The following is a 23,909-nucleotide window of genomic DNA, read 5'->3' as shown; positions in this document are numbered from 1 at the left end:
GCATACAGTTTCTTTTTAGAATGTTTGGAACGATCTGAGTACGGAACTTATTCGAACCAACAGCTGGATTCTTTTCCATTCTAAACTCATTGCCTTTGTGTCATCATGACCTCAAAAAACCCTTTTATCTCCAGCCTTTTATTATGCACTATATTTTGTTTATTCACCATCCTCAAGGACCATCTGAACTTCTCGTCATAACATAGAGAGTGACTCAACAGTTGGTCTGTCAAATTCTACAGGGCCTTTTAATCTCTATGATAACGTTCAAGTTCATGCCGTCCACAGACTGGAACATTTAAGGTGTGATTACATTAGTGACATTTCGCATACAAAAAGAGTTGTATATTGCCAATAAAACTGGAAGAACTGGAAGAGAGGGCAACTCTCTGAGAAAACAAAGGAAATTAACATTTGAACTCTCTTGCTATATTACCATCCCCATTCAAGATACGATCACACTTGAGTTGATCACATCCCAAACACATCATTCCCTTCACCCATCCCTGCCTGAATTCACCCAAACATCTATATGGTTTAATATGAACAATTATCATACAGTATTATACATGTTTGGTATCATTTGAAATGTCTCAGTGCGACTGGTACAAAGGTCTCATTCCCACAGAAGTAAACCAGAAAGCTAATAAGGTGTGGAGAGTTTCGAGATATCTTGTTAACTGCTGTGGGTGTGCCCGCATGTAAATCGTCTTCTGTCCCCAGTAAGTCTGGGACGGTGATTAATGCAAATTCCCACTGTGAACTCATGTTTACATCTGAAAAGAGGTTTCTGCCTTGGTCTGAGTATTTAGGGAGATACTGAAGAGGCTCATGGCGATTTGTAACTCAGATTAGCCCGTGATGCTGAGTGTATGCAGGCACTGCATCATGTATTTAATAATGTCAAGTTCACATCTTCTCTTTATTCCAGAGCATTTGATGTTTTGTATTTATTATCTTTGAACTGATTATGAAATTGGCATGATACATTTACCTGACATAATAAATTGTTACATTTGATTTTATTCCGACTGACTCTGAAATTGTTTTCCCAAGAAGATTAAACGGATTCGTATGTTACCGCAAGTTTTGCGTCAGATTAGTGACGACTAATATTTGGCACTAATTCAAGTGTACTTGGTTTGCAAAGACAAGAAGTGAATTTCCGTTTAGGACAGCAAAAGGGCTGCTTGACCAACCTAAATCGGTGTGTGTCTTACCTCTGTTTTAATTTAATGTTACTTTAGATACGTGTACGTGGGAAACCACGGCATGTTCAATCCAAAGCTATTATAAGACAAGTAAAGTTGGTTGACTTATATCTGTAATAGTGGCCATACCTCTACTGAAGTAAACGTTACTTTTATTTGAAGTGTATGCAATGACGGGGGCTATACCAAAGTATCTTTGATCGTGTAAGCGTGAATGCGACCGATCTCAGGTATTTAGCAATTACTATGAATTACCTCTGTTTGGTGACCGAAGCTGGCGAGATTGTGATCGTGAGACCCACGTTAAACAAGGCGTGCGGACCTCTGAGCGACATAGCTTCCTAATTAGAACAATCTAGAGTTAAATAGAACAATTAAATGTATTGCTAAACTATTATGCAATTGACCAATAACCAATTGGCAATCTAACCTAAGTTCGAGGTCGTGATAAAATGGAGTCAGATAAAAGCTTGAATGGGATTAAATTACTTTGCCACGCGGAAAGACAGTAACACACAGAGACCTTCACCCGTTCTATCAGATGCCGCCTTTGGACCGATCGAGACGGGCTTACAGTAGCGATGTAAACCAAGCAGCTTTTCTGTTGGTCGGTGCAGCGAATCCATCTGACCAACTTGAATAGATGCAAAATAGGCGGGAAAAATAGACTTTTACCATCCTCACGCGAAGCTCCTGATCCTGTGGATTTCTATTTGAATGATCTGATTTCTTCGAAATATTGCAGAGCAACGGTAAATAAGTTGTTTTATTGGGAGCCTCGTTTTCTCAAAAGTTGTGGCATTGTTTGCTTATTAAAATATGTATGTGATTTTTATTACTCTAGGCCTGTCTTAAGTAGCTTACAGAAAGTGAATGCTGGCATAACATCACAGGAGTGGCTTCAAAGAGCAAACCCATTTGAAACTAGTTTTAAAAAAAGAAGCTTTTCATGACCAGACAATGAACATACTCCAGATATAAGGACACAAATGCGAAGCTGAGCAGCTCTTTAAATGTCGTATTATTCAGGAAGTCATTCTTTGAAATGCTGCTCTTTAAGTGTTGGCCAAAACACACCACTGCCACGTTCATCTTCTCTATCTGCTGTGTTAGGGAGTGTAGGTCACGTTGACAGCAGTGATTAAGTTACCCATAAGATGTAGTTTCCCAGAAGGACTCCACATGGTGTGGCGCTGAATCACCAGGTTCAGTTTACTGGACTTCCTTCCACGAACGCTCGTTTGCCTCTCACAGACACAGTGAGATATGGATCAAAACTTTGTTATGCTCTTCTAGCAAGAGTCCAAGATTATTAAGTCCTTGGCAGACATTCATTGGCAAAGACATTCAAAGCAACTGGAACAACAGGATTAAAATGATATAGTCTTCTAGTTACATATAGCCTACTCTTAAAAATGTATTGGCATCGATGGTTCAAAGATGAACATTTATGGAATCTTTCCACTCCACAAAACGTTCTTTATAGTAGAAAAAGTTCTTTAGATTAATAAAATGTTGTAGAAAAAATGATTCTTTTCACTGGAAGGTTCTTTGGGGAACCAAAAATTCTTCTTCTATGCAATATTGCAAGACCCCCCTTTTTGATCCTTTATTTTAAAGAGTGCAAGCATGCAATGCTTACTTTAATTTCCAAAAGACAAATCTAATATCATATTCAGAGCAATGGGATAATATGAAACAAGAAACTGGGTTTACCGTGCCAAAATTCTCAGACTGAACATCAACAGCTCAAAACAAGGCATCATATAATCTGAACTGAAACAAAAATAGTGATTTCTGGACTTTTCAAGGATGTGACAGATTAACTTCAAGGTCTAGTTTTTCCACTGTCAGTCAGATAAAGAATCATACCAAACCACCAACAGAAAAGCAAAATTCACAATTAAACTAAACATTTATCCTACACCAGAATACAGCCTTCAACAGTCATTCTGTGATTTATGTAACCACTGCTGATGCAGTGAAGGAACCTCGAGCTCTTGATCTGTGCTTATACGTGAGAGAACAGATGCTCCTCATGGCTGTCTGACATGGGAATCAAAAACAGATGAGAGACACATTCGCATTTCATCTGGGTAACATATATATATATAGTGCAGGCAGAGAGAAAATCTCTGTTTTCAACCGAGCCGCAGAACATGGTCTCTGTTTCATACCAAGCTGCCAATTATACAGTATTTTAAGACATCATATGCTTTTTTGACCCAGTTATGTAAGACTTCTTTATATGTAGTTTTATATTTATTCTATTATGTAGGCTACTATGTACTGGCGAATGTACTGACAAGCATTTCAAAACTTCATTATTACAAAGTGCACTTCTTTAAAGTGTACTTAAGTGTACTAAGAAAGTCTTTAAACTTAAATACACTTAAGTGGACTTTTTTCAATTATTTTATATTATCTTCAAGCACAGTTTTTGTTTTTTTATATATACTTCAAAGATTTGAAGTACACTACAAGTTTATGAAAGCTATTCAAAATAGGTCACTGGGTCAGTGAGTACCAGTCTCTGTTAGGATGCAAAATCAAATCAGACAGTGTGTTTGCAAAAGAGCCGTAAAATCAGAAGGCTGGAGACCCGAATCCTGTAGAGACAAACCTCATGAACCCTATGAACACACAGAAAAGCGATGTTGCATCGTACTAAAAATGTCTTTTAACACAAAGTGTAACATGAGAGGTTGAGAAGCTTGGTTGAAGATTCACACAGCCAATCAAAGAGTCACATGCACCGGATTTATAGGACAATTACTTAGCGAAATGAAAGGACTACCATGCTTTGAAAGAGAAAGAGGCATGGGTTCATTCGGGGGAGGGAGGCTGCAAGGGTTCAGGCCAGCCGCAAGAAGAAGGAATGCATCTGCCGAAGAATGAGAGAAAGCGAGGGAAAAGAGGGAAAGGCAGAGGAGGAGACAGGAGACAGGGTGGAAAGAGGGAGGGAATAGAGAAGTGTGTGTTTGTAAAGATGTGTATGTGTGTGTAGCATGGCTGTTGAATGAGTGGGCCTTGTGTAGCAGTATTCCAGCTGTCCATGTGTGTTTGTGTGTGTGTGTGTGCATTTGCACATGTTTGCGGGATACAGACCGCCGGCAACCGCTAACTGACGGAGAAACTCCACCACACCACTGGTGTTTCTCAAACTCAGCACAAGCCACCTTTGTACGCAGACACGTGTGAGTTCTCGCCTGTGCAATGAGAGGAATGACAGTGTGGAGAGCTCAATGCTTGAGTCTGCTGGTGCTCCTGATCCTGATCTCTCCGCAGGGAAATGCCCACCCGCAGTGCCTGGACTACAAGCCTCCATTCCAGCCTCCCGAGCCCCTGCTCTTCTGCAAGGAATATGCCAAATTTGGATGCTGTGACTTAGACAGGGATAACCAAATTTCCCAGCGCTTCTACCAGATCATGGACTACTTCGATCATTCGGGATTCATGGCCTGTGGGAAGTACATCCGCAGTATTCTTTGCCAGGTGAGTCTCAGGTCAGCGTAATTCTGACTTTAATTAAATTACAGCATGTGGATATTTGAACTTTAGCCCTTTAAATTCTCTGTAGAATATAGAGACGTATAAGACAGGATTATTGTGTAAATTACGTCATTTTGAATAAATAATTGAATAATTAAGAACAAATGTTAATAATGAATTGAATTATTCATTCAGTTCTGATGTAAGTGATGGGGTTTTGTCTCATTCATCTGTGTTTATATACAGAGGAAGTTACATCATTGCGTGAGTTACATCATTTGTGATTTGACTTTGCTTTCAGACGGCTGGATGACTTCTGCATTAGTAATGACTGAGCTATTTTTATGAATGATGACATCAGTATAAAATGTGAGATATCTATGAAAATTTCATGTGAATTTAGTCTTAAAAATAAACCGACACATGATCAGTCGAAGTCAACCAAAACTGAAATCTCACAGTTGATATGTGTCTTGATCTGAGTGTTGGCATTCAGGACATACCAACCAAAACTAGTGTCTGAATGTTAGTCACCTACTTACATAATTGACACTTCAAGGCTGCCGGGATTAAATTATGATATTTGAACATATGGTTTTGAGATTGCAGTGGGATTTAGGTTGGCAAAGGGAACACCTGATTTATTTGACTACTTAGTGGTGAAGCTGAGCTCAATGATTGCCTTTGTTGGAACATTTATCCCAGATACAGGGAGCTGCTTGTGTTCTCCAACCTGCAGGGAAGGGAAATATATGCTTCCTCTCACTAGGCATAGGATGTATCATATTCCTGTGCAAAAGGTCAGGGCAACAATGATATTAAATATATATAGAGAGAAAGAAAGAACAAGAGTAGGAAAGGCTACTAAATATTCATGATACATCAGTTTTGAACCGATCTGATTGGTCGAACAGCATTCCAAGCGCCGATATTTCAACAGCACTGGGACTTTTAACTGTTTATATCAGCTTGTTTGTGCTTTCCAGATGTAACGAGGTTAGTAATCCAGGGAAGAAGGAGGCGATAACCGGCAAACGTTTAACATTTAAAGCAGCACTCAGTAGCTTCGGGACTTCTTCGCTGTATTCTCGCTTTTTGCTCGCAGGTTTCTCTCTAGAGCTCCCCCCACAGCTTCGGAATAGATATTTGACAACACTGTCGTAAAAACTCGTTGGTGATTCTCAGAGACCAGAGGCTATAGATCAACGACATCAAAGCAGATGGGACGTTCTTTAAAACGTCTTCTTCATTCGGGTTCGGACAGCGTGAGGGAGCGCAATAATGACAGCATTTTAGCAGATTTCTTTTGGCCGTAAAGCAATTGTTTACATCGCGAGACCTGATATCACGCGAGACTTCCTGACGCAGCGGCCGGCGGCCCGCCGGCTCAAAGTTGCAAGTGCGTATTTTCCGCTCACGGGCACCAAGGGGGTGCGAAACGACCACCATTCAACCCGAAATAAGTAATATAACCATTCCAATGACTCCGAAGCTGTTCAGTTAAGGTAAAAAAAGTTACTTAGTTCACCTTTAAAATAAATAACACAAAACGAATGTAAAAGTGGCAGCCCCTCATGGACAACTGCTTGCAACACCAGATTTTTGCCAGTCAATGCCGCCATGTGTCTGAAGGAAGGTATGCAATTTCAGACGCAGGCGGTGACTGGCGTAACAATTTTTTTACAAACAGTTTTTCACCTACTATATAGTAGGGATGTATGCAATTTTGGATGCAGCCACTGTCTTTATGAGTGAGTCATTGAATTGTTCACTCAGGCGATTCATGCAAAAATTCTGATTCATTCAGGAGCATAACGCCGCTACTGTTTGTTGCCTGGAGAAGTACTGGAAAAATCGGGGAAGTATTGTGTCAAAAATCTAAGTTACATACCTTCTTTTTTTACTGGAGTGTTATATAACAAGTGAGTATATAACATAAATATCACACTCTCAATAACGTTGCTGATATTGGCTGCAATTCAGAGGATGCAAAGCTCCTTTGCTCGTTTTATTGCATAAATAGTAGAATTTTCCAAAATAATGAATATGCAATCAGTAGTCTTGTTCTCAGACATGCCATGTTCTTAGGCCACACTTTTGGACACCCTCTTGAGGATCTCTACCTCTACAGTAGAAATGTTTGTTTCATACGACATTCCTTATTCTGTTTCACCAGAGAAAAGCTTTAAGGAAAGCTGTAAACTCATAATTGCCTAAAGAGTGAATGGCACAAACATGTAAGCTAATGGGTTTGAGGTGCAGTGGGGCAAATGTGTTGATGAGTGAAACCCTGCTGAGACCATCTGTTGAACCAAATCCATCAGCCGTTTGATAACAACAGAAGATTTTGATCTCCAACAGAGTCTCATAATTACAGAACCATATAAACAAAATTATTTGAGGGACAGAAAAAGAGGAACACAATGACTGGACAAAAACTCACAATAGGATCAGAAGGTATGGAAGAAAAGTGAGTGTGGGAATTGGTGCTTTTTTCAGCATTATTTAAAAGAAGTAGACACTTGATATTGTACTCTGAAGTGTTTACTACAACCTCGCATGCAGTTTAAACATTCAATGTAACACTTCTACTAATCTTATATGATATCTATGAAGTAAAATCAGATGAATAAGTCTGTTATTAGTCATCTGAGGGCGATATTTTACCACATGTCCTCAGAAATAAATGAGTTTCTCCAAGTTTTTTTCTCTATGCTTGCAGGATATTACATAACCATGTGTGCTGTTTAGGAAATGCTGGACTCATTTATACCACATAATAACCCACAATACATAAAATAGGTTTATATTTCGTTTGAATTGCAATTAAACATCATTAGAGATTATTCATCTACATCTCGGCTACGTGACAAAGTCTGCAGTGTGTTACGAGCGAGATACCCCATCGATCCAAACCACTTTCTGGTCCATTGTTTGTTTAATGTCATTGTAGTAATCTCAGATGATTTCCATTCCCGAGCTGGCAGTCTCATTGCCAAGGCTGGCTCAGTCCTCTGATGGGTGTGGTGTTGTGGCTAAGGCATAATGAAGGCTTGGATAGTCCAAAATGTCCAAAAGTCACTGTATTTATAGCTCACATCATCATCACCAGCTGCTGGATTGAATCCCGGGATCCCGACAGCAGTGAAGACGTGCAAGACTGCCACGTTTGCCAGACTATGAGGAGGATGGAAATGAAAAGGCTTACACAGCAAATACATTTCGGATGAATTAGCTATTTGAGCATTTATAGGGTTAACTGAAGGTTTATTGATGATGGCAGCAAGTCAGTGTTTATGGGCCAATGACATGACACTATTTTTTTTATGGATCTATCTATTTTATTTTTATTTTTTTAAATGCAACTCATGCATTTCAAAAATTAAGGTTCTTTATTCAAAACATATTCAAAATGTATTCATATTCAAAATAAAGGTTCTTTATTGGCATTTATGGTTCTATGAAGAAGGTGGGAAAAGGTTAATTATTAAAATGTTCTTCACACAAAATGGCTTTTTAACAACTGTTTACTGAAAGGTTTGAGGATCCCAAAATCATTCTTCTATGGTATCCATGCAAGAACAATATATATTATATATATATATATATATATATATATATATTGGAATCTTTATTTTTAAGAGTGTACTATGACTTTCCTGATATCATAAAGAGGGGAAACCATAATTAAACACACACACACACGCACGCACACACACACACACATATATATATATATATATATATATATATATATATATATATATATATAAACCTGGCATAATTATTTATTAGAAAAATTATATTTTAACAAAACCACTTCACTACCTTATTATCTGAAAATATATATATTTGTCACATAATCTAAGAAAAAAATTCATCTGCAACCAACATGAAACATGCAGTAAGTCTCTTAAAATATCAGATCATTTAAAATGTATTTCTAAAACTCTTTTTTTAAATGAACCATTAAGACATCATGTACTATCACATGTATTTAAGGTGCATGGAAAATGTTTTTTTTTTTTTTTTTTTTTTTTTTTTTTTTACCACATGACATTTAAACTTTTCTTTATACTATTTCTAAAATGGGTGGATTCTGACTGGCTATCATGTTTTTATTGTTCATCAGCTGAAAATTGTTTGTTTTTCTGTATCCTTATCGCTATAGCTGGTGTGGACTTCCCTATTCTCATAGATCAATTATTTTAAGTTACAGTTATCGCCCTTGCATTAGAATTTTTTTTAATACATTAAAGTTTTAGTTACCATCATCTTAAGGTGCAGTCACATGTACTGTTATTCTGCAAATTTTCCCAGGTGAAATCCAGTCGTTTCAATAGAAATCCAAGCATGCATGCACCTTTTCGGGGTCAGCCCTATGTTCCCACAGCCCCATGTTCCCACATTTCTAAGAATTTTTTTTTTACTGAAAATTTAGAAAATTAGGCCCTATGTTCCCACAGCCCTATGTTCCCACAACCATATGTTCCCACAGCCCTATGTTCTCTCATTTAACTATGTCCCCTATGAAGGGTAGGTTGTAGTGCTTGTGCTGGTACAGGGATAGCCCAATTACATCCCAGACAAGTCTCCCTCCTGTGAGGGGTAGTTTTAGGTATGTTAGGGTTAGGGTTAGGGTTAGGGCTGTGGTAACATAAGGCTGTGGGAACATAGGGCTGTGGGAACATAGGGCTGTGGGGACATAGGGCTGTTTTCTATGTTGACGAACAGAAACTGCTGTCTTTGAAAGCAACTTCTGTGTAAACTGTGCTTTAAGAAATAGGCAATGGACCTTCTTTACAATCAAAATTCTGCTAATGTTTTCGCAACGGGCCCTTGAAGCTGCTTAAAAGCCAAATCTTAGACTCAGTGTCCTGAAGTAAACATGTCTTTGAGAAACTGTTAGATAATAATGGTGTAAATGCTGATGCGTTGATTTGCTTGTTTCAGGAATGCTCCCCGTATGCAGCACATCTGTACGACGCAGAAGACGCCAACACCCCGATGCGGGAGCTTCCCGGACTCTGTGGGAACTACTGCGGGGATTACTGGCTCCACTGCCGGTACACTCTCAGCCTTCTAACCAACTACAATGAAACCTCTGCCATTGAAGATGACCGAAGCAAGTTCTGCAAATACCTTGAGCTGAAAGATCCCGAGTACTGTTACCCAAACGTCCTCTCTGACGACAAGCTCAACGCCAACCTGGGAGACGTGAAGGCGGATCCGCAAGGCTGCATACAGTTGTGCCTGGAAGAAGTTGCGAATGGTCTTCGCAATCCTGTTGCGATGGTACATGCGAATGACGGCACTCACCGCTTCTTTGTTGCCGAGCAGCTGGGTTACGTGTGGGTTTACTTGCCGAATGGCTCTAGAATCGACAGGCCCTTCCTGAATCTGACCAGGGCGGTTCTAACATCACCTTGGGCAGGAGACGAGCGAGGGTTCCTCTGCATTGCCCTGCATCCTCAGTTCACCAAGGTGAAAAAGGCCTACGTCTACTACTCTGTGTCTGTGAAGAAGCAGGAGAAGATTCGCATCAGTGAGTTCGTCGTGTCCGATTCAGATATGAATATGCTGGATCACTCCTCAGAAAGGTAAGGAGATCTATCTATCTATTTATCTATCTATCTATCTATCTATCTATCTATCTATCTATCTATCTATCTATCTATCTATCTATCTATCTATCTATCTATCTATCTATCTATCTATCTGTCTGTCTGTCTGTCTGTCTGTCTGTCTGTTCTTATTATACATTTTCTGGCTAGGCTTTCTCAAGCCAGTTTAAAAGTTTATCTCGGCAAACTTTTTTTTTACAGTTTTTCTCAGTCGCTTTGGTGCATTTCTCACATCACTATTTACATTTGCACAACAGTTAATGCAGTTCTCAAAACAATTAGTACAAACTGCAAAACCTAGTTGATAACCTGCAAAAGCGCGTCACTTGCTCAAAATGGAGATAGCTCATTCCTCAAAAGCAAGTATTCATGTCAATGAAAGTGTCAGTGTCATCAAGATGAAAAGTCCTGACACCATTGTTTATGAACAAGATAGTCAAATGGCTTTGTCATGTTTTCATTATGACAGTTTACTCTGTAAATGTTTTCCAATGCAAAAAAGTCAGATCTTGGTGACACTACCTGAGAATGCTCAAGACAGCACTATATACTATTTGCACAGCCATGTGAAAAATACAGTAAAGTTACACATTACTGTATTTAGTGAGGTAACTGAGTACAAGACACTGAATATGTATGTTTCACATTTTTACTGCATATGCTCTTTGCAATTCTAATTTGTTCACAGCATTGTGCAAAAGAACAAATACACCCTTATTTACAACAAACATAAACTCCCTTTGGGTAGAGCCGTGCACAACTGGAAACAATATTGCAGTACATATTGGAACTGAACATTGGTTGCAACTAATGATTCACACACCCCTTCTCATCAGTGAAAGCTGAGATTCACCTGAAAGAAATTGTTCAGTTTAGGAGACATTTTCAGGAAAAAAAAGATTTACAAAAATTGGTACAATTTGCTTGACAGATTTTGACAACTAGTTCAACATTTTTGTAAGTAATGACTCAAGCAATGAAATGAGGACTATTAGTTTTATATGGAATGACTATTCAGCATTCACAAGTATAGTTCATTTTGACTGACATGACATAAGCAAATGATAATGTTATAAAACCGCAGAGAGTTGTATGAAAGCAATTTATGCATGTCCAAAAGCATTTGCAATTTGTTGGAAGGAATGAGAAACTTCTACTATGATGTTCACAAATGACTAAATGTTGTGGAGGTTGAACTAACTGTTGTGCAAATGTAAATAGTGATGTGAGAAATGCACCAAAGCGACTGAGAAAAACTGTAATAATCTTTGATAATTGACATTATGCATCATATGCTGTGGTTCAAGCTTAAAGGTTGCAGAAATGCATTATGTGTTGTTGTTGTTGTTGTTGTTAGAAATACATTTTTGATACATAGGCTATCATGGGCACATATTCTTTCGTCATTCATCCTCACGTGTTCCAGAAATGATGATGGCAGACAGATACTTGCTTAAACAACAATTAGTTTTGTAGGCAGTGATAGTGGTGTAGCTATTCAGATCTTCTCTGATGTGGAGACAATCACAGTCAACAAAGGCTAACCACAAACCATACGTTTCACAACAAGTAACTTGCAATTTTATGTCAAGAATACAGATGTCAATAAAGAGTCCCAAAAAAAAGTTTCCATATGTGTTTTATATTTGATGCACCAGGCTTTTATGGCTCAAAATAGTATGATATAGTGAGAAAATGGAGCTCAAACTCGAGGATGAAAAAAAAACACCTCAATTTTATGATAATATGTCAAATAAACCTTCCTCTTATTCTATTCTTATAAAAACCATAAAAAGGCCTACTAAAAGGCCTTTCATTGGCTAATAAAGTCTAAACCATCAGACGACAGAAGGCATGCAGTAGATTGCGTGCAACATGTTTTTCAGCAAAGTTGTGATGTTGGTAATTTAGAGGCGTTAGAGATTAATGTATCATTAGGATTTACAGGGTTAAAAAACTGATTCTGAAATACAGGACTTTCTATCCACGAACTTTCTTTTAGATGTGTGATTGTCACCCATTTTAGTCAGTCACTGTGATGCTTATTCTGGTTGACAGGACACTTCTAGAAGTTGATGAGCCTGCATCAAACCACAATGGAGGTCAGCTGCTGTTTGGGTTGGATGGCTATCTGTACGTATTCATAGGAGATGGTGGCAAAGCAGGAGACCCTTTCGGAAAGTTTGGGAATTCTCAAAACAAGTGAGTAATCTTCAATTTATCTTTATTTGCCTTAATCTTGCCTTAATGTTATAGAATGTTTTCTAAATCCACCTAAATGGATAAATGTATACTAACATAATAATTGTAATTGTTAATTCAAGTTGAAACGGCTCTTGTTGCAGGTTACTACGCTTATTAGCTCATTCATTTTTTTTGTGTGGTAGAAAATGACCACGTCGACCAAACAAAACTGTGTGCTTCTTGCAGTCTTCTTGCGGTCGATGCCCAACACTAGGTTGCACCATAAAAGTGGTCCGTTCAAGTAAATCCTCTGTGGAATATAGTGTGGATCACAAGCCATATGGATGATTTTAATGGTGTTTTTGTCATTTTCGGAGCTCAAAAGCCTAATTTAAGCAGTTTAAATCTAGAAGTTTGGCGTACATGTGCCCCAGTTGAGTTATGCATTTAGCCAGACAGCCTCAAAATATTAGCATTGGCCTGCCACCCTCCTTTCCCCAAGTGACATGAGCAGACCTGGCAGTGTCTGCCGAATACAGAGAGTGGCACGGTGAAACTCACGGTTACATAACCACACAGCCAGCCTTTCAGTCTTATAGAGAAACCTGTCGTAGCCACTGAGGTCTTGGAGTCCTGCTGTCGATGACTAACAGAGAAGTATATACTGGCTTGTACTATATTGACGGTACATGTTGAATTGCAGAGTTGCGTATAGTTACTGAGGGTCTTCTGTACCACACACATTATTGAAAAGCTTAGTCTTCAGCTTCATATCAACCTTCTGTGGTGAGAAGATCTAGATTATTGCCTCTGAGCTTTTATTGTATGCAAGCCTGTAGAAGCAGGTTTCATTTATTTGTAGAATAAAACACTATCAGCAATCACAGTAACTTAATAATAAAAATAAAAAGGGCTCTTTGGTTACTTTTGAATGCATGTCAGTACTTGGCTACTTTTGAATGCCTATAAATAAAGTGAGTAAAGCAGTAAATTTCTTTTTTTTTTTTTTTTTTTTTATAAAAGCCTCTTTGCAAAGCCTGCATTTAATATAATCACTATGCATGTGATCAATATACCAATCATTTGCATTAACACGTTCACTTTGACAATCCTTATAACACTGCAAATTTATGGATGAAACATTTGTTTTATTGTTTATGATGTGCTGTGTCTGAACAGATGCCTCTTGTAAGTTTTACATCTATATATTTATTTATGGATTTATTTATTTATATATGTTGCAGTATTATGTTTGTATCCCCAATATACTATTATTGTTTTTATTCATATTTTTTATTCGTTTTTTTTATTTATATTTATTGCTTGTTATTTTTATATATATTTTGTTTTTTAATATTTTATATTAATATTTTGTTTTCATTTTCATTTGAGTTAAAAGTTTAGAAATTGTGTGTGCTTTTGTAATTTTAATTTTTAAAATGTTTATACAGTTTTTATTCATTTTTATTTCAGTTTTAGTTATTTTAGAACATCAAGTTGAAAAATGTTTCCTTGGCAACCAGCTGAAATAAAAGAAGTTTCAATTTCCCTTATATATATATTGATATACATATGATGAATTGAATATATAAATTGAATATACAATATCATTAGGCCTATACAAAAAGGCCAAATTATTTTTTAATGGTTTTAGTTTTAGTAATAAATAACGACCCTGGTCTGAAGTTGATTGGTATTAACATAATAATCCATAAATCGAATCCAATAAATAACGAATCTGATAATTAGACGAAAATAACAAAGCAGAAAAAAAGATAGCTACTTTGAATGAAGGACAGATCTAAGCCAGGAGAAGCTTTAGTTCTTCTCACAGGATGGAAAATGAGCCTCTTCACGGACAGTTCAAGCCCATGCCAGTGTCAATATTGACATACTGCATTGTGGGATGTGAGAGGCCTAGCATGAGTTTAGCAAGGATGCGGGTATGAGAGAGAAAAGGATCAGAAAACGGTGCAAATGTTTACAGGGCAGGTTTAAACTACTAAAGTCTTACGAGTGCAATCTTATGGGGATCAATTATTTGTATTACTTTAATCTCATACAAACCCTTTTTGTAAAACACAAATGCTTCTCTCAAGGAAAAACAAACACTGTGATGTTACAGGTCCACTCTTCTAGGCAAAGCCCTGCGAATCGACATAGACAACAACGATCATGGCGCCCCCTACAGTATCCCAGCAGACAATCCTTTTGTAGGAGAGAGCGGCTCGAGGCCAGAGATCTACGCCTACGGTGTGAGGAACATGTGGAGGTGTTCAGTCGACAGGGGCGATCCAGGCAGCGGCCAGGGCAGAGGCAGAATGTTCTGCGGGGATGTTGGGCAGAATAAATATGAGGAAGTGGATCTGATCGAAAACGGAGGGAACTATGGATGGAGGGCAAAAGAAGGCTTCTCCTGTTACGACAACAAACTATGCTCCAACTCGTCACTCAGTGAGCAAGCCTTTCAATTTTCACATATAACTTGATGATATAAGGTGATTTTCACAGGGAGAACAATTTGTTTTTAATGACCCTACAAGATAAACCATCAAAATATGAGGATAATATTTTTTTTTTTTATAATATATTTTTTTTTTATAAAATAATGTATACAAATACAATGCAATGACAGAAGCCTGGTCTATGAGGACACTAGTTATTATGCGGGCATTGAGGTGCACACATATCTGACTAAATTATTTGGCAAAAAAGGCAAACTACATCTACAGGCTTTATTTTACTATGCAAACACTAGAAGAAAAATGCATAGGGATATAAGGCATTTTGGTTACACTTTATTTTAAGGTGTCATTGTTACAGTGTAAATATATTTAAGTACTGAGTAATATTAAGCAACTACATGTACTTACTATAGGGTTAGGGTAGGATTAGGGTTTGGTTGAGGGTTAGTTGCATGTACTTATGCATAATTTAATGTTATTACTATGTAACATGTAACAAGGACACTGTAAAATAAAGTGTTACCGGCATTTTTAATGCATCGAACAGAAACAGAAACTCAATCGCGCCGCGTAACACGAGAATGAGCCTCATTGGTTCATGCTTGAGCTTTCATTTACATCAACTGATGTGTGAGCGTTTATATACTGTATATGTGTGCGAGTTGATGGATGAATGTTTATATGTGAATAAAAGTCTAAATTAAATCTGTTCATCATATAAAGCGATCGTGTCTCTTCAGAAAATATAGACTTACCCGCTCAATTAGTTTTCTAATGCTCTCTAGTCTTACGAGTTTCGGAGTTTGTAATGACATTAGGGTGAGGAAATTATGATATCATTTTCAATTTTGGGCGTCCATGTCATGAACGTCAAAAAGAAATCTATTTAATGAATTAATTGAGTTGCTTCATATATTATTATTACGGTAGCACTTTATTTTACAGTCCTGTTCCCTTTATACTGTATGTACTTATTACAATTATTACAATAATTGTGTAATAACTAGGTACTATTAACCCTGAATCTGCCCATAAACCTAACCTTAACCCATGTAGTTACCTTATATTACCCAGTTCTTTCTGAGTTAAGTACACTGTAAGTACATACTGTAGAATAAAGAGTAACCATTATTGCTTTCTTTAGTTTTAGTTTCTTTAAGTCAATTTACAAGGTAACCCAGACAATTCTGATGTTTACAGAGTAATTTAATACATTTTATGCACTTTACAAATGTTGAAGTAACGAATTTGTTGTATTGGACAAGCTAATCTCTAAACCTGTAGGCTAGTATATAATCAAACAACATAAAAGCCTGTCATTTTATTCTCATTAAAAAATCTCTTCTGAAGAAAATGTTTGAAAACTGCTTTCTTCATTTATTTTAAAGATTTTTATGAATACAGCTTCAGTTTTCACAAACTGCTGTTGGTTCCAGTTGAGTTTTGAAGAGTATATAATATCTTTATTTTACCTTTCCCATAGACGATATTCTTCCGATATTTGCTTACCCACATAAAATCGGCAAGTCTGTAACTGGCGGCTACATCTACAGAGGCTGCCAGATGCCCAATCTGAACGGTCTGTATATCTTTGGGGATTTTATGAGTGGGTACGTATGTTTTCTCTAGTACTTGAATTATAGTCCAATATAATAAAATATAAACAAGAATATCAACACAAGACTAATGCATGCTACTTTCCTATAATGGCTGATTTATTTCACTGTTTGTATGATTACTGTGCACTGAATATATCAGACTTCTCCCATTGTATGCATCCTAGGCGCCTGATGTCCCTAAAGGAAAACACAGAGACGGGAAAATGGAACTATAAGGAGATTTGTATGGGCTCTGACAAAACCTGCAGTTTCCCTAAACTTATAAACAGCTACTACAAGTATATCATATCATTTGGCGAAGATGAGGCAGGTAACTTGAGAGCAGCTGTGTGTGACTATTTTTAGGGTCTTTTCTCCAATATACAGTCATGTAGCGAATTAGCTCAAATAAAGGGAATATATAATTAATAATTATACTGGTTATGATCAATTATTACCTACACATTTTAAATCGCCCAAAAAGGGAATACATAGCCCATGTATTTGCATCTCTATATATAGATAATTATCCCTTACGAATTATAATCAGTTATGAATATACAGACAGGCTATAGATCAAATTTCAGAATAACCTTTAACAGAATTAATTTCACATCGAATAATCCGTTCGTCCACCGAACCGACCGTACGATCTTCTTATCAACTCTCAAGAAGGATTATGAACTCTTGAGAAAGGTCATTCTTCTGGTCATGAAGAATAACTTTCTGTTCTATAAGATTACTAACTGAAGTACTCATCAATATAAAGCTTGTAACTAAAGGTCACACATTTAAGAGACTTTGTTCGGTGAGCAGCAAACAGAGACAATCAAGCGTATAATGGGTTTTAATAAATTAAACTCTAAAAACATACGACGAAATTTAAACAAAGAATATATATAAACAGAATAACGAAAGTAAATGAGCGTAATGAGTCGATCTCTCTACATTCAAAATGTTTGTAAATAGTACATATCCATATTTTGCAATATATAAAATCAACATTTGTAAATGATTTTAAATCACTAAAGCCATTAAGTACGCAGTCTTGTACCTTTGTCATTTTGTTCCGATCTTCAAAAATGTTTTTCTTCAAATCAAAGTTTGCAGTGTTGTTATTCACCTCGTCCCTGGTTGGCTTATAACTCTTTAACGAAGACTTTTATAAAATCCCTGTGGAAAAAATGAATGGAAAAAATACTTTAGGAAACCAGCACCACTAAAAAAGGGGGTGAGAACTGTACTCTATAGAACCTTAAAGGGGTTCCCATCATGGAATCCTTTTATGGATTTAGTTTCAATAAATGATTGTTCTTTTAATTCAAGTTTATGAATTAGACAGCTCGTAAACATACTTTATTAGTAGAAAAAATGAAATAAACCATTAAACATGGAAGTATTATGCAGTCATTTAAGACATTTCTCCTTATATAGAACCTTTTTGGCATGAAGGGCTCTTTAAAATTGAGGCTTCTAGAACCCCATTGAAGCGTTTTTTCTCCTAAGAGTGTGTCTGTGTTTCAGGTGAGCTGTACTTCCTCGCGACGGGAGCGGCGAGTGCCACAGCCCGAGCCGGAGTGGTGTATAAGATAGTGGATCCCTCGAGGTACACACACTGACACTGTAGACAGGGGGTTCAGTTCTGTTAACATCCACTTAATAAAACTTCACATGATGGTATGATGGTAATGCAGAGCTGGAGTAGAACAAACAGCCTCCTCCCCTGCCTAATCTGAGTGTCTATATTGATTATACCAAAATGCCTCTTAGAATATATCAAAATAAATTAATAAATGAAAATATAGTGACAATGCTTTTTAGGGGCAATATTAAAGGAATAGCTTACACAAAATAAAATTCTGTCATTTATTCTCTCTGATGATCAATAGTTAAAGTTTTTTATTCTGTTGTTGTTTGATTATGTGTGTAAGCAGGGCCTAAAATTAACAATCGTCAAGCGCCAAATGTGGATAATAAAACAGGTGTTGGCGAGTGTATGAAATGGTGTTAATCGCCAGTTGGCTGGTAATATTTTTATGAATTCTATGTATGTTGTGAAAACATAACAGTAAAACAAACATGAAGATCGTTCAGGAATTAACAGGCCAGCGCTGCATCGTCACTAGAGTTTAAGCCTTGGCCATTTAAATATTCAAGCGCAAGAAGTATGGAAGCAAAAGAACGCAGTATGGAAAGTTTTGTGTGCGCAAACATCTGAAGCAAATACTGAATTGAGCTCTCTTTCACGTCTTCATGCTCTTGAATCGACAAATTGAGTGTGAGTATCCAAGTAAACATAACCGGTGATGGCTTAAATAAACGTAAACAGTAGAGAAAGATGTATACCAGTATCAGTGTATTGGATCCGTGCATTAGTCTTAAAGTGACAGCAGCCTAATATTTATGCTACTGTCTGTATTTTTAATCTTAATCAAACAACAAAAGGCAAAGAAACAAAATCATTCACTGATATTGACTGAATAACTTTTGTACCTTTAATAAGGATTAATCTATGTTTATTTACTATGCAGTGTTAGTTTACATTTTATTACTTTATTTAATGTCTCTACCTGAAAACTACTGTTACTTGTCTTTAACAAGTAACTTTTTTTGCAAGAACAGTTTAATGAAAAATGTTTTTGGCTGGTAAATCTTCTCAAAGCAGGGCTCAGTAGTTTCGGGACTTCTTCGCTGTATTCTCGCTTTTTGCTCGCAGGTTTCTCTCTAGAGCTCCCCCCACAGCTTCGGAATAGATATTTGACAACGCTGTTGTAAAAACTCGTTGGCGATTCTCAGACACCAGAGGCTATAGATCAACGACATCAAAGCAGATGGGACATTCTTTAAAACGTCTTCTTCATTCGGGTTCGAACAGCGTGAGGGAGCGCAATAATGACAGCATTTTAGCAGATTTCTTTTGGCCGTAAAGCAATTGTTTACATCGTGAGACCTGATATCACGCGATACTTCCTGACGCAGCGGCCGGCGGCCCGCCGGCTCAAAGTTGCAAGTGCGTATTTTCCGCTCACGGGCACCAGGGGTGTGCGAAACGACCACCATTCAACCCGAAATAAGTAATATAACCATTTCAATGACTCCGAAGCTGTTCAGTTAAGGTAAAAAAGTTACTTAGATCACCTTTAAGTCACCGACCATTAGCAGGTGTGCCAAAAAGCTAGTTTTAGGCCCTGGTTGTAAGGTATGTTTGTACTTACTGTTAAAAGCTGTGAAATAAACAGTTGGACATTTTCCTCACTCTTTAGGAGGGCTCCTCCAGGCAAGTGCAGCTTTAAGCCCACTCCAGTCAACATCAAGGGCAAACTGATTCATTTCAGTCCTAAAGAAGGTAAACAAACACTCCTTCTTCCCATTGAAGGCGTGAGATTTGAGTAGGGCTGCACAATTAAGAAAAATAAAACCAAAACTGTGATATGGCTTAGTGCATATGGATTATGAAATGGCGAAGGCTGCGATTGAATGAAATGAATGCGCTGCGTGTTTCAGACTGAAGCGCAGCACTGTGTTTATCTACACGTGTTTTCAGCATCTCGGATCACAGTAAATGCTGCTCCTCATGAACTCCATCTGAATCTGCTCTGAGTTTCAGTCATTTTACCGTGCATTTGGAAACAGTGTGCCAACCATCTTCATATACTAAAAATTTGAAAATAATGCATTCATATACTAGATGAAAATGAGATGCTTATCAACAAAAGATTAACAGCTCCCTGCTGTTTACAGTCAAAATAAAAGTTTGATAGTTTAACATTTAAAAGTAAAGGAATTAAACATTAGTATTGTAATTTTACAGTTGTAATGTAAAATACAATTATATAATTTTTCTAAAATTCTAATTTTTGTATATTTTTCAAAAATTTCTTATGTTTTATTTATTAATTTTCATATTCTATATAATTATTTTATAATTTTCATATTTGTATTTAGTTATAATAATAATAATAATAATACAACTATTATGGCAACACTTTACAATAAGGTTCTATTAGTTCACATTAGTTAACTACATTAGTTAACGTTAACTAACAATCAAAAATAATACTAAAGCATCTATTAATCTTTGTCAATGTTAATGTAAACATTTAAAAATGCATTATTAAAATCATAAGTTGTATCTGTAAATATTTTTTAATGGAGCTGAGCTGACATGAACTCTAATGGGGCCTTATTGGAAATTATTAATATTATTACAAACATAAATTACTCTGAAATGTTAATTGTGAAATTGAAAGATGAGTCTGTGGTAGTCTGTGGTAGAGTAGTGAGTTTAATGTGAATCTCGAGGTCGGGGACCAAGGTCCTTTGATTCCTTCCCTAGAGCTCTTCCTGTCCGATTGTAGGGAAAGATCGAATCTGTTGGAGACGTCCACTCGGCTTAGTCGCGCCGAAAGAACACCACAGAGACACAGTACAATCCACATGGGAAAATCTCACAGCAAAACAAGCAGCTGTGAAAAATATGATACACCGGTGTTGTGCCAGATGAGAAGTGTATCGGTGTATCATATTTATATCTCTTGTAATTCCTTTTTGAACTGTTTTAATTTTCCTTGCTTTTATTTTGTGATTATTTAATTACTTTCTGTGTAAAGCACTTTGAATTGCCATAGTGTATGAAATGTGCTATATAAATAAACTTGCCTTGCCTTGCCTTATTATCATACAAAATATATATTTTTTAGAACAATATTGATATTGATAATCACAAAAATCTGGCCAAATCATGCAGCCCTACGAACAGCAATCGCAATTTTAATCACTAGAAAGGGTGATTGTTCTGCTAGTTTATTGACTCTGTTTGATTTGTTCCACAGAGTTTGTGATTAACAAAAAACCCTCAACGACTGCCATTCCCAAACCAAAACCGACCAAACCCAGTTCAATCCCACGGCCGCGAGTACCACAGACGACAACTCGCAGGACGCCTCCAGCGACCACAGTCCGCCACTCTACGCCTCGTCCACGCGCTCTCCACACGACCCCTGCCAGGCCCTCGTACTGGACCCCGGCACCCAAATCCACCGCCAGGCCCTCGCACTGGACCCCGGCACCAAAGCCCAACACCCCCGCCAGGCCCTCGTACTGGACCCCGGCACCCAAACCCACCGCCAGGCCCTCGTACTGGACCCCGGCACCAAAGCCCAACACCCCCGCCAGGCCCTCGTACTGGACCCCGGCACCCAAACCCACCGCCAGGCCCTCGTACTGGACCCCGGCACCCAAACCCACCGCCAGGCCCTCGTACTGGACCCCGGCACCCAAACCCACCGCAAAGACCCAAACAGGCAGACCTGGGAAACGAGGTCGCGGGAAACCCCGGAGGAAAGGAGAGCGCAGGGGTCGGCCCCGCTCCGGGACAGTGAGGCTGGTCAGCGCCGACGGGTGGAAGGACCGCGGCCGGGTCGAGATCTTCGTGCGTGGAGAATGGGGAACGGTGTGCGACGACATGTTTAACACTGCGGCCGCGGCGGTCGTCTGCCGGCAGCTGGGATTCCCCGTGGTCGAGCGCGTGGCGAAGAGAGCAGAGCTAGGAGCGGGAGCCAGCGGAGTCAGGATCCTGCTGGACGACGTCGAGTGCGAAGGGACGGAACGGACTCTGTTACACTGCAAACACGCCAAACTGGGCAAAAACAACTGTTCTCATGACGAGGATGTTGGGGTGGTGTGTGGCCATTATGAACATGCAGTGGAGTGAAAGACAGTGATGCCACAGACCAAAAATACAACTGTTTACAGAGAAACTGTCCATTTGACAGAATAAATATATATATATTATCATTTAAAATGACCTACTATAAAATTATGACGAACTGGAAATTCCCTCGTTGCAACCCGAAGAGAATCAGTGTTTTGTTTTTGAATAAAGACACAAATGAAATATCATATTAGACTATATGGATGGAGAGATAGAACACAAATATGATTGAATAAGTAAACTGCACTCACAAGTTATACTCATCAATCAATCAAACACACATTTTAATAATATTTTTCTTCACACTGAATCATGCACTATTTACACTGCGGTGAGTTGTTGACCATCTCACACAAGAGATATAAATGTATTAACTTTATATTTTGACAACACTTTACAATAAGGTTTCATTAGTTAACAAGAACTAATAATGAACTGCATTTATCAATCTTAGTTAATGTTAATTTCAACATTTACTAATACATTATTAAAATCAAATGTTGTGTTTGTTAACATTAGTTAATGCACAGTGAACTAACGTAAACAAACAGTGGACAGCTGTATTTTTATTAATTAATGTTAACATTTTATTGATAGTTCATAGCTCGTGTTAGTTCATAAATTAACTAATGTTATATGAAACTTTATTGTAAAGTGTTACCCATATTTTTTTCCTCTTAAGAATTGTGAAATTAATAATAATAATAATAAAAAAAAAGAAAGATTAAAGTATATCCACCTAGCGATCATGGGATTTTGCAGATTGTCCTTTTCAGGTTATTGCTATGTAAATATTGCATTTTTGTTGCACATTCCAAATGATGATTGTTTTTAATCACAAATGCTGGACATTCTTTGTTGTATTATAATAATTAAAACATTTAAATAAAATCGTTTGCATAATCGTTGTGAGGATCGCTAAGTTGTATTCAAATCTTTTATAGCCTATATCAATTACAATATCTTCCGTTGCTCTTTGGATGTTGGTGTGGTGGATGTGATGGTTTTCCTAACTTAACTGATCTGATCTGAAACAAACTAAAAAAAACTATTAAATAAACACTGAAGCACACAATGGATCAGACTCCTTCTCTCCTCCTCCTCAAAAATAGCGTGATTTTTCATTTTTCCCCAAATCGCTCAAATTGTAATGCATGTAATCGACATAGGGTCATCGACGGCTTAATCATGTGATATCTGTTACTTCTCACAGCGCTGGTCAGGCTAGACCAATCACACGGGTTTTTGTTTTGTTTTGAATTGCTGGTGCAAGCGTACTTTTGTATGTCAGCCTTCTGTTCTCGAAATTATTATCTGTAAATGATTATACTTTCTAGTATACCAATAACTCCAATACAATCAAAACGCCGTGATATATTTGTGCGGCATTCTGAGCCTCCATGCAATTATTCGAAATATTTTATTTATAAATTATTATTTATAAAAAACGAATATATATATACAATTAACGCGAGAAAAATACAACAAAAGCCAAATATAAATAAAAAGACTTATTACAGAGTGAGATAATTCTGACGTCATCGCACTACGGTCAAACCCTGAGGTAATCCGTATACTTGACCCGGAAGTGATGTGTGCTGCGATACTGTCTATGTATTTTT

General features: G+C 37.6%; 1 protein-coding gene across 1 annotated transcript; it reads left to right on the top strand.

Moving 5' to 3' along the window:
* Positions 1-4,106: 4,106 nt before the first annotated feature.
* On the top strand, positions 4,107-23,192 carry LOC309507781 (HHIP-like protein 1). Its single transcript, XM_082182188.1, has 9 exons — positions 4,107-4,706; positions 9,657-10,303; positions 12,386-12,529; positions 14,637-14,965; positions 16,460-16,586; positions 16,760-16,905; positions 18,099-18,180; positions 19,838-19,920; positions 21,407-23,192. The coding sequence occupies exons 1-9, from the start codon at positions 4,428-4,430 to the stop codon at positions 22,285-22,287; spliced, it is 2,718 nt and encodes a 905-aa protein (XP_082038314.1). The 5' UTR covers positions 4,107-4,427; the 3' UTR covers positions 22,288-23,192.
* The last annotated feature ends 717 nt before the right edge of the window (positions 23,193-23,909 follow it).

Source organism: Leuciscus leuciscus (assembly GCF_965113295.1).
Source record: "Leuciscus leuciscus genome assembly, chromosome: 10".
In the NCBI taxonomy this organism is placed as follows: Eukaryota; Metazoa; Chordata; class Actinopteri; order Cypriniformes; family Leuciscidae; genus Leuciscus; species Leuciscus leuciscus.
This window is presented reverse-complemented; position numbering and strand designations above follow the sequence as displayed.

Bases quoted from the DNA above. Each gene is read 5' to 3' on its own strand.
- LOC309507781 (XM_082182188.1), top strand. From the start codon at position 4,428: ATGAGAGGAATGACAGTGTGGAGAGCTCAATGCTTGAGTCTGCTGGTG. The intron at 4,707-9,656 runs GTGAGTCTCAGG...TGCTTGTTTCAG, and splicing joins TCCGCAGTATTCTTTGCCAG to GAATGCTCCCCGTATGCAGC. The intron at 16,587-16,759 runs GTACGTATGTTT...TATGCATCCTAG, and splicing joins TTTGGGGATTTTATGAGTGG to GCGCCTGATGTCCCTAAAGG.